Raw genomic sequence first — 12,397 nt, forward strand, 5'->3', positions numbered from 1 at the left:
TTTAGGGAAAATGAAGTATTCACTACAATGCGAGGAAGACAAGAATTTCAAGGGTTACAATTCACTTGACAAGAGGGCGGGAGACAAAAAAAAAAAGGCAAGAAAAGAAAAGAAACATGGTTTGTTAGCTTGCTTTTCCAAGGCTAGAATCAGGATGACAAAAGGAATTGGGCCGGATTTCAGGAGCGGCTCTTTGTAGATGTACAAACAATCCCATGGGTGGAAACTTAAAGACAAGGACACGTGTGATTTTCTATTGGCATTATGTGATTTTAGCAAAGCTTTGGGCACCTCCATCCTCCCTGGAGGACAAGTCTAAGAAATGGCAATGTAGTGTTACTGTATGCAAGCGATACTCATGATTGCCCTAGGGTGGTTTTTTTTTGTGTGTGTTTTTTTTTTGGGGGGGGAGGGGGGACTACGTTGGGGTTCTTGTGCTTGTACCATATGTCTTGGAGGCAAAAGTAATGTTGGATGAGATTTATAAACACGATGCTGTAAAGGGAATTCAACCTGACCACACACTTTTGATACTCAATAACCTAGTACAGTTTGTTTTTTGCTTGTTCTTATTTTGTATGTTTTCAATTTTTGAGGGGCTCTCTCTGACAGTGGAAACGAGTAGGAACAACTTTAAAGTTCTGAGTCGAAAAAAGTCAACATATTGACAGCAAGAGATGCCAGAAGACAGACCAGAGAATGATCGAACAAAAGCAACCTCTGACATGTTCTTTCAAAGTAACTACCTGGCTGTGACACATAAAACTAGCTAAACATGGAATTCACATTCAATACATTTGTTACCTGATCATGCATTTAGTTTCTTTATTTGGAAGAAATACTGGGTTAAATCGGCATGGATAATGGAAATGAGAGCATGAGGTATGAAGATCTGAGACAGTCTTCATACTGATGTGCATGCAGCTTAGTAGTTAGAGAAGTGAACAATTTCTTTCTGAAATGTGTAATGGAGGTGTAGTTGTAGAGACTAAACTGTTTACAATAATTATTGTTATATGCTACAAAGCTTTATATAAATCATTTATAGTTATTCATTTTCACTTAACAATGTGTGGTACTACATGTAATACCATTCAACAAAATCCTATTGGTGCATGTATTTTCTTAACCCATTGAGGACGGGCTGATTTTGGTACAACACAATGTTTCCCACAGACCCCTGCCCGAGTATACCCGGGACTCGTCCTCAATGGGTTATAAAATCATATGAATTCAGACATTGTTACTTAGCAATGTAATATCATATAAATTCTGCCATCTCCCTCGATCCAGACACACACCTGTGAACAGAGGTGTGTTTGCAAAGATACTTTGAAAATCTACTGTAAGGGCAGCTTCAGAGTCTATAGAGGTACATGTATATATTCTATTTTTAACTTTTATCTCAAAGTGTAATCAATTTTTTTTCCATTCTTTTTGATGTAAATGTCAAATTCTAAATTCAGGGCAGGCTGTATTCCATTTCAAGATTATTCCAATGCCAAATGTGACTGCCCGGTTCAAAAACCACAAAAAGTAGGCCAAGATGACTTGTCACTTTTCTACATACAGTTGAACCTCTCGTATCCGGACAAGTCGGGACCGGGGCTCATCCGGATAAGGGATTTGGCCGGATACGGGAGATTCAATGCTTTATACATGTACATATACATACACATGTACTGACGTAGCCCATTGTAGTACCACATGTAGTAATGTGTATACTGCAACCTTTTCATTGTTACACTCAGTAACAGACAGCTGCATTACCTAATACCGTACCGGGCCCAAGGTAAAAAGTGATAGCGCATTGCGATTGGGTTGCTCTCTTCCCCACACTCTCTCTCCCTCTCTCTCTTTGTGTGTGTACTGTGTGTGAACAATTTCCCCCTTTCCTCCCGTAATCATTAAAAAAAAAAAAAAAATCACGGCGAGATTGCGTCGGTATAATAGAGAGATCCGGATAAAGGGAGGCCGGATAAGAGAGGTTCAACTGTAGTTTAAATGAGTGAGCTATAAGCTTTAAAAATGATATATGTAACTTGTGAAAATTGGAACTTCCTAACCGATTCGAAAAGTGACTGAAATAAGAGAGACCTAGGAAGTGCAGTTTCACAGAAAAAGGAGAAAAGAGGATTTAAAGATTAGGGTCAATCAGGCATGCTGTATAGAAGTGTCAATGAAATCACAGCAAAAGCGGCACCTGTCAAAAAAAAAAAATATGGTCCAGAAGAAGTGCTAATATCTTGATTTTGGTTTTGTTAAAGCCGCCATATTTTGACAGTAGGCGGAGAAGAGACTACTCTCGCAGATGAGATAAATCTTAAAAATTTGATTTGGTCGACACAAATTACTATTTTGCTCTATTACAGAGAATCCTAATCTGCAACATTCTTGTGGGTTTTGAGCTGGGTGGTCACATCAGTCTTTAGGAGTAACATGATAGTAAAACATTTCAATAACATTTCAAAAAAGAGGTAATGCTCATGGATTCAGGTTTAAAAATGACAGTTTTTGTCTTCCAGCTTCTCGGTGAGCAAATTGGCAATCGCCTAGCAGGCTGATGCCACCGTACCGCTCTCGTGTATTTTGCAATTTTTTGCAGTTCTCATTCAAGTACCATATTTGTTGATGATACCAAAGCATTATAGTGAATCCCTGGATGCTGTGAGACAATTTTGGCTGGAAATTTCGTGATACTTTGAGCTCATCTGTGACTGAAAGGTTTGTCTATAATTGTGGCGACCTCCCACTAGTAGCCATGATGAGCTACACCACATTGCCCTAGACAGTCATGCTTGACCAGAATCAAATTGGAGTACAGCAGTGTATAGGCAGCTGGAATTGAGAGGAGGGTGAGTAATGGAACCAGTGAAGCTCATCGCTATTGTGTTTATTGTTAACCTGTCCGACTGGGCTGTGGGGAATGTCGCAGGCCCAAGTGCACGTATTCAGGTACTACCACAACCACCAAGTAGACCCTATGTACTTTTCAGTAGCGATTTGAGAGAGTGCAGATTTTTGGGAGCAAGGATATCATATCATGCCAACACTACTGCAACATTTCAACTACGACTTCTCGTGTCCGGGGATGTGAAGCCAAACCCAGGACCAACCAGAAACGGCAATCATGTATATGCACTTGATGACAAATTACCTAGTGGAAACACTAAGCGAATCAGGTATGAGCGATCATCCCTGCTCACATGCAACCCGCTTTGGAATCATTGCGAAAGAGGAAATATTCCAGAACAGGTACGGAAACACATCACAGCACTCGGCATCAGCCCATCACACTCTATTCGTACAAGGAGAGGAAAGAGATGTGGAAGGAGAAAACAGAGAAAGATAGCAGTTGTAACAACAGCATCGGTCAGCAGAGAAAGGGCAACTCCAGGACAGAATGGGGTCAACCTGAATAACCTCCGTCCTCTAACAGGCACACCAGCAAGACAATCAGAGGTGAGAGAAAGTACACTACGAGCAACGGAAAACTGTTCAGGAATAAACGTCGTAATAAATTACTGTCGCCGGTACCGACATAAGAAAATAATGAAACGGTATGAAAACCTTGTGCAGATAAAGACGACAAAACGCTGCCATAACTCTGTAACATCTCATCAAAAAAGACATTTGAATCTCCCATCTTTTCTTCTATGCAACGCGAGGTCACTCAATAACAAATTAGATGAAATGGAAATAGTTCTAAGAGAAAACAAAACCGCTATAGCAGCGGTAACGGAAACATGGTTCAAATCCAATATGCCAACGCACGTCGCAAAAATAGCTAATTACAACTTGTTCACAAAGTCGCGACAGCATAGACAAGGTGGTGGTGTTGCGCTTTATGTGCTGGAAACATGTAACGCAAAACAAATGAAAATTGAAGTGCCCACAGAAGTGGAGGTTCTTTGGGTGAAAATGCGACCTCAACGGCTTCCGCGAGCAATTTCGCAACTGATCGTAGCAGTAGTATACCATCCGCCAGACAGTGTACTGACAGACAGACTCATCGATCACTTACAGGATACCATGGACCAGATCTTAAGCCAACATCCAGATACTGGCATAGCGATTATGGGAGATTTCAACCAGCTTGACTTAACTACGTTGCTTGCTAACGCAAACTTCACACAAGTTGTCAAGACGCCAACGAGAGATAGTAGGATCTTGGACAAGATAGTGACAAACTTCCCTAACTTCTATGACCAACCACTCGTCTGTTGCCCATTAGGAGCTAGTGATCACAACATGGTGGTATGGTCACCGAGTACCCCTCCTCATTATCAAAACTCTACCTCAAAACGGATAACAAGACCACTTAGAGATTCAGACTTGAGGCGATTCGGGTCCTGGATCACAAGCTATGATTGGAGTTCTGTGATAGACAGCATCTCATCAGACGAGCAGACGGAATCTTTTTATGCCACTCTTAACTCCCAGATTGACCGATTTCTGCCAACAAAAATGACCAGAATACACTGTCGTGACAAGCAATGGGTTACTCCTGTCATCAAATCTATGATTAAGGAAAGACAAGCTGCTTTCAATAGTGGTGACAAGAAACTTGCCAGGAAACTTGCTAATCATGTTCAAAAAGAGATACGTAAAGCCAAGCACAGTTATTACAACGACCGAGTGAAGAAACATAAAAAGGCCAATCCTGCAGAATGGTATAAACAAATAAAAATTATGACCAACATGAGAAATGTCAACTCACACATAACTGTTCCTGGAGTTAACAGAGATGACACCGCCGTCATAGCGAATATGATCAATGCCTTCTTCACCTCGGTCGCTGAAGATGTACCTGCTATGGACACTAAAGACTTACCTGCATACTTACCTGATCCTTCTCCTCCTCCCCGCGTTGAACCATGGGACGTCTATCTGCAACTTAGGAAGGTGAAGGTTGGGAAAGCGGTTGGTCCTGACATGATACCTTGCCGAATCATTAGAGAATTTGCATTTGAACTTAGTGTCCCATTGGCCCATATCTACAGTACTTCACTTGCTGAAGGTGCCGTCCCGACGATGTGGAAGAGAGCTGTAGTTGTCCCTGTCCCTAAAACCACTCCTGCGAGAATTGATAAACTCCGTCCAATCTCTCTGACTGATACTTTCGCCAAAGTCTTTGAGGGTTTCGTCTCGAAGTGGCTGATGAAGTCCATTGGATCGCAGCTTGACAACAAACAGTTTGGTAATGTGAAAGGATTATCCACTACGCATTACCTAGTTGACTTATTGCATCACCTTTATCAGCACGCAGAGACCAGTAAAGCTGTATCTACACTTGTCATGACCGATTTCCACAAGGCTTTCGATCGAATCAACCACACTGTTGCCGTCCAAAAGATGATCTCTCTGGGAGTGAAACCTACGCTGATTCGCTGGATAGCACACTTCCTTACGGACAGGAGCCAATGCGTGCGCTACCGTGGTGCCACATCCATGTGGGCGACTCTAAAGGCCGGAGTACCTCAGGGGACCAAACTTGGACCAATTGTGTTTTTAATCGTCATCAACGATGCGCTACGTGATAGTGATATAGCATATTGGAAGTATGTCGATGACCTTTCCATTGTTGACTCAAGATTCGCCGGAGAGCAACCCCTTTTATTGGAAGCGACTCTCAAGCGTTTAGCCGAATGGTCTACGTCCAATGGAATGTCTATTAACCCCGCTAAATGTGAGAGTATGCAAGTCTGTTTCATGAAAAATCCCCCAAACCCATGGCCACTGCAAATTGACCAAGAACCCCTCATACAATCCACTTCTGTAAAATTGCTGGGAGTCCACATTCGTCATGATCTAAAGTGGAATGATCATGTTGATTTTATGATTAAGCGAGCTAACGCACGGATATATCTCATTAGGATTTTGAAAGGATACGGATTATCAATTGAGGATCTCTGCACCATATACATTGGCTTCATTAGACCCCTTGTGGAGTATGCCTGCCCTGTTTGGAATGGTGGCTTAACTAAAGAACAAGTATACTGTTTAGAAAGGGTGCAGAAAAGAAGTTTGAAAATAATCTTAGGCACGAATTATTCATCATACGAGACAGCTCTGACTCTTCTGAACTTGTCATCCTTGGCTGACAGAAGGAAACAATTATGTCTGACTTTTGCTGAGAAAATGGTCTCAAATGATAAGGTCTCCTACCTCATACCCCCTTGTAAGAACATTAGAAATCTACGCAAATCAAATGTCAGAGAACAATTAAGATGCAAAACAAAGAGATTCCGTAACAGTTCAGTACCGTATTTCATCGATTTGTTGAATTCATGTTAATCAGGCTTATGATTATATATTGTAAAACTAAGTTGCATATTGGTTGTATGTTACATAATTCATATTTTATTGTTCGGTTGCACTATCCACGAGGCATTATCTCTTTGGACCTTTATACCTATCTCGCTCTCTCCTCTCCCTCTCGTTCTCGCTTCTCTCTTCCCATCTCTCTCTCTCTCTCTCTCTCTCTCTCTATCTCTCCCCTATTCAAACCACTTTTTTGTGACATAGTGCAAAGTTTTGTAATTACCTTACAAATATGGTTCTCATTGGTGTTCAGAGTACATTGGTTATCATTTGAGATTTGAGAACTTGTTTTCAAATGATAAGATTCCCTGCCTCATACCCCTATGTAAGAACATTAGAGATTTACGCAAATCAAATGTCAGAGAACAATTAAGATGCAAAACCCAGTGATTCCGCAACAGATCAGTACCGTATCCCATTGATTTGTTGAATTCTTTTTAATCAGGTTGGTAATGATATATTATTTGTATGGTATTTTGTACAAACTAAGTTGCAGATTGTTTGTATGTTACATAATTTACATAATTTATATTTTATTGTTCGGATGCACTATTTATGAGGCATTATGGCAATGGGCTTTTATACCTATCTCGCTCTCTCCTATCTCTCTCCCTCTCTCTTGCCCTCGCTTCTTTCTTCCTATCTCTCTCTCTCTCTCTCCCTCTCTTCAAACTACTTTTACGCGAAATAGCGCAACGTTTTAAAAATCGCCATCTAAATAATGGTTCTCAGGGGTGTACAGAGTTTATTGGTTGTCTTTAGAGATCTTTCTGCAATATTCATACCTCTACATCAAAAGAGTATACCAAGCAATATGACAATGTCCGTTTGATACGGTTTCATGGGGCGCCCTCCCCGTCCATCAGTGGTCATAATGATAATCATGCGATCGAAATTTAATAAGCCACATTTTTACAATATTTTTGTTGTGCAATAATTATTCCTGAATGTTATGATATTGTAATATTTTCTGTGAGTTTTTGGAATGTTTTTTTTTTCTGATCCATATATTTTGTGTGTATTTCACATCTGCATTCATAAGATTGATATTTTATATCTATTATACGATTTATATGGATAAGGTAGTTTGGTTTTTATCTAATTTTGATCAATAATGATGTACAGTATTGTTAAAAAGATAGCAAAGTTAAGAGATTATATGGATTGAAATGATGATTTTGATAGAAATAGAAGATGAAAACAAATATATTTGATATTTTATATCTTTTTGCATATCTCTTCCCTAGTATTCTCTTCTGTCTCTTTCTATCTTTCTTGCTATCTCCTTTTTACAAGTACCCCTTCTGTGTTTCTCTCTCTCCGTCTCCATACACAAGTGTTTGATATCTCTTGTTATCACTGCCCCCTTAAATTATTTCTCAGCACATGTATAAACAAAATATAAAAGTTGTTGCAGAAGTATAATGATTTGTGTGTTTTTATATATATATATATATATATATATATATATATATATATATATCTCCGTTTCCATACACGAGTGTTTGACATCTCTTATATGTTATCACTGCCGGCCTATTTTTTTTTTTTTTTCAGCACATGTATTTGATGTAAACAAGATGTAAACAAAATTTGAAAGTTGTCGGAGAAGTGTAATGATTTGTGTATTTTTGATATATTTTTGTCTATACGTTTGTGTATGTATATGATGGTGATATGAAGATTATGTATAATTTTCCTAGCATATTTCTCAATGTGTGTGTATAAGTGTATTTGATTAATTCTGCTATTTTGGTTATCAGGTGGCTTTCTATATGTATGTATATAATTGTGTAGTTTTATCTTTTAATCGTAGACTGATTGTATGATTATGTATGTTACCATGAAATGAAATATTACACTGTACAAAATTCTGCAATTCAGCCATGTTCATGGTTGCAAATGAATTTTTTTTTAATAAACCATTACCATTACCATTATTATGGCATGAACAAAAAGAACACCATTATGTCAATGTATCAATGTTGTTCTTGCCGTTATATATTTTTCTTAGTATCAGAATGTCCTCGGGCTATTTCTGTGCTGGTAACAGCCTAATGAAATATACGGACAATGAAGAGAAAAATCAATTAAGCTGAAAACTCCGCAAAGTGAAGTGAAGGTTGTCACTGCCCCTCGAACATTCATTAATTAATTGGATTTACAGCAGCAGTGACCACACATTATTGAGTGTGTGAGATTCTACCATTCAGCGGTGTGCTCTGAGTGTGTATGGGGATTGAATGGGCGGAGTAGTGTACATGTAATTATTAGTGGTATACTCTAATGCAGAGTATAGTAAAGTGCCCTTCAGTTCACTGGACTTTCAGAGTAGTCTACCAATTCAGACCTTGCCCCAACATGTATTTGATTGAACAGTGCTGTGGCTATAGGACGTGAATATTATGCAGAGACTCCAACCCCAGGCACCTTCTGATCTGGAAATTCTCCCGCCTGAAACCCCAAGCAAACGGGAGACTCCAACTTGGCTTGCGCACATCACGAGCGCAAAGCGCGAATTTCCTTGCGACCTGGGTTATAAAGTGGAAGCTTTAGGGTTCTAGATGCTCTCTCATGCTATCTAAGGCTGATGTTTTTTAACATACGATGACACTAAGTAAGAAATAATTTCAAGCGGGAGACACAGAGCCAGGGCGGGAGAAATTAAAACTTAGGCGGGAGAATGGGAGATTTTGCAAAAATGGGCTTTCGGCGGGAGATCTCCTGTCGAAAGCAGGAGAGTTGGAGTCTCTGATTATGTCATCTTTACTGTCACAACAACACTCACGATGACTACTCTTCTGCTGCTACATATACATGTATGTATCTACTACTTCCACTACAAAACTTATTGCTGCTTCTCTTGTTACACAAACATAAAACTACAACTTTTCCTGTTGCTGTTGATCACGGACTGCTTGGGCGGCTACTAATATTACTATGACCACCACCACCACCACCACTACTACTACCACCACCATTACTACTTTCACTACCACTTCTACATCTACAAGGACTCCAACCCCAAGCACCTTCTGATCCGGAGATTCTCCCGCCTGAAACCCCTAGCAAACGGGAGACTCCAACTTCGATGTGCGCGAGGCACACATCGCGAGCGCAAAGCACGATGTCCCACGGCGGCTGGAGTCCCACTCTAGGGTTTTATGTGCTCTCTTGTCCCATCTCATGCTTATTTTTCAACATACGATGACACTCAGTCAAAAATCATTTCCAGCGGGAGACACAGAGCCAGGGCGGGAGAAATTAAATCTCAACCGGGAGAACGGGAGATTTTGCGAAAATGGGCTTTCGGCGGGAGATCTCCCATCGAAAGCGGGAGAGTTGGAGTCTCTGCATCTACTACTACTACCACTACTACTACTACAACCATTTTACTACTGAGCCTACTACACATACTATTACCACTGGTACTACCATCACCACTAAGACTGCTACTTCAACTACTACCACTACTACTATTACTACCACTACTACTATTACTACCACTTCTACTACCTACTATTACCACTTCTACTACCAACAGCCATTTGAGTTCAGAGAAAGAACTTACCATCTGAAGCCAGGTTGCGTAGAGCAAAGCATGCTTGACACTTAACCTGAAGAAGAAATGGTCAAAAGCAGAGATATTATTAAACAGAGACATATTTGATGAACATTCAACAACAACAACAAAAAGTTGATCGTACATGTACATTTGTATCTTGCACATTATTATGTGCATCCATGTATGTGGGTTTGTGTATCTCCATACTTGTATAAAAATTATGCATACTAGATAGCAAATGGTCAGGAAAGCTCTAGAGAAGGATTATATGATTATTAATCGCCATTTTCACCTTGACCTCAGGCTGAAGTGAAACAGAATATCGAGAGGGCTACTTAGGCATTTGGAGTACATGTACTTTACAATAGTCCAGAATGGTACAGGACAGAGCACTCATCATAATAAAATTATGTTATTGTATAAATAACAAAGTACATTAACACCAAGGAGGTAATATCCCATGAACAAATCTGTAGTCACATTGCATGACCATCCACTAACAGAACAATGAATGTTACATTGTACGTGATACCAATTCAATCGGTTGACCAAAAATAATGTCAGGAATACTGTACGCTACATGATATGAGATACTTAAGACAGTGAAGGAGTCTTCTCAATTGATTTGATCTGTTAACACAAATCACAAGAGGGGATGAAAAAAAAAATGATGGAAAATTGTGATTTTCAAAATTGTGGTTTGATCCTCCAGTTACCAGGTATATTCAAAATCAAATGGTTTTGGTATGGATGCAGCACATTATCCCAGTGGCGGATCCAGGGGGGGCAACCGGCGCACGCCCCCCCCCTTTATTTTTCGTTAAAAACAAAAGAAATAAAAAGAAAAAAAATGAAATGAAACCCAGAAGTGGCACCAGAAATGTTAGCAGCGCCCCCCCCCCCCCCCCTTTACAGAATTCCTGGATCACTCCCTGTTATCCTGTGACTCACTCAAAAGTTTGTTTAACATGCCTATTTTGTCTAATTTTTTTTTTTGTCTGATTTCAAGCCATGCTGATTTCTCTCAGAAATAAGGTATCACTCTATCAAACTAAGTAATTTAGATAACAAAGTAAATTTTATTCAGTATAGCAACCTTGAACAAGTAGTGTGGAATTTTGTTCTACACCTATTCACAATAGTGACAGGAGTATAATAGATATTCTCAATCTATCTGAGGGATGACAATTTCCCTTTCAATAAAGTTCCATCCCTACAAAGTTAAAAGAAATTGAATAATGAAAACATGTTATAATTGTCATTTGGTGTCTGTTAACTTTTAATTTTTTTCTGTCTGATGAGCAAATCACCCAGAATTTGACAGCAAGTTATCTTGTACTTTGTTAAATTCCATTCATAAGAGAACAGGTGTGAATTGCAACTTGGAGATAGATGTAAATGTGAAAAAGAGATGAATTTATTTCAGTCACATTTAAAGTCTGCATTAAACCACAGACAAATCATCTGCTGAGTCACACTTGTCACTTTATATCACGATAGAAGGCACTAAAACGAGACAGATGGCTCACTTCGGAGTGCTATCATCCGGGCACAGACAACTGCCGTGTCTGCCCTAGATCGTCCTCTACGCTCATTCTGGCTGCCTTCCAACATCGCGGCAGTTTTTCGTCGCCGTGGAATCGAAGACGTTGATGCAAGCTGTAATTAATGAGCCACAGGAAATCCTATTTTCCCACTGCGAGTAATCCCCGTTTTGCAACTGCCAGAAATTTGATGCATGGTATGAGAGAGAGATTTCATCTCCCATGGAATCTCGGACAGTGCTCGCAAATCATTCTTTGCACCACTCGGGCATATTGCACAATCGCTGTTTCAAAACTGCCACGCATAAACTGACTGAATCTTCCTCTCAACACGTAATGAATGTGACGACGTGTCTGCGCATAGACAAGCAAAGTTGGCTTTGATCTAAACAGTGCGTAAATCAGTGTGATTCCAAAAGTATGCCGTATGGAACATCGCAAATTTGAAAAACATTCTCAAACAAACATGACTTAATTCATTTGTAGCTATGGTCTGTTTATCATTCATAAATATACTTTTTTTCTGTCACAAACACAAAAGAGATAACCCGTGAATAGAGAGCTCTGGGGACGACTTATGATGGCAGATATTTCTGGGAACTTGGCAGCAGATATTAATGTCATCCTGATAAAGTATGGATGCATAAAATTTCATTACTTAAAGGGAATTTCCGACCACATACAATTTAGTTTGAAAAGAAAAAAATTTAATTTTCTGGGAACGTCTGAAAAAAAAAAATTATTAAAACCTGACAAAAAATGTTATAAATTAAATTGTGAAGTTTTTCTAATTTTTGCAAATCAAATCTCAGACATTTGATAGTATGCGAGTACAAAAGGTGTGCTAATGTTGCCATCACCTCACAATTTTCCACCGGTATGATTGGGTACAAAAAAGAAAAGACAAAAAAAATTAATTTTTCTGCTATAAAGGTATTAAGTGTCAAGTCATTCCTGGCTGAAT

At 39.4% G+C, this 12,397-nt stretch overlaps 1 protein-coding gene across 1 annotated transcript in view; it reads right to left on the reverse strand.

Moving 5' to 3' along the window:
• Window positions 1-12,397, reverse strand: part of LOC139736360 (uncharacterized) — a 74,159-nt gene that overhangs the window by 14,247 nt on the left and 47,515 nt on the right. Inside the window, exon 8 of the mRNA XM_071647115.1 lies at window positions 9,896-9,941. Coding sequence (XP_071503216.1) covers window positions 9,896-9,941 — 46 coding nt within the window. The remainder of the gene's footprint in view (window positions 1-9,895; window positions 9,942-12,397) is intronic.

The sequence above is a fragment of the Diadema antillarum genome, unplaced genomic scaffold (genome assembly GCF_040938485.1).
Source record: "Diadema antillarum isolate AM-2024a unplaced genomic scaffold, OU_Dant_1.0 seq00000637_RagTag, whole genome shotgun sequence".
Taxonomy (NCBI): Eukaryota; Metazoa; Echinodermata; class Echinoidea; order Diadematoida; family Diadematidae; genus Diadema; species Diadema antillarum.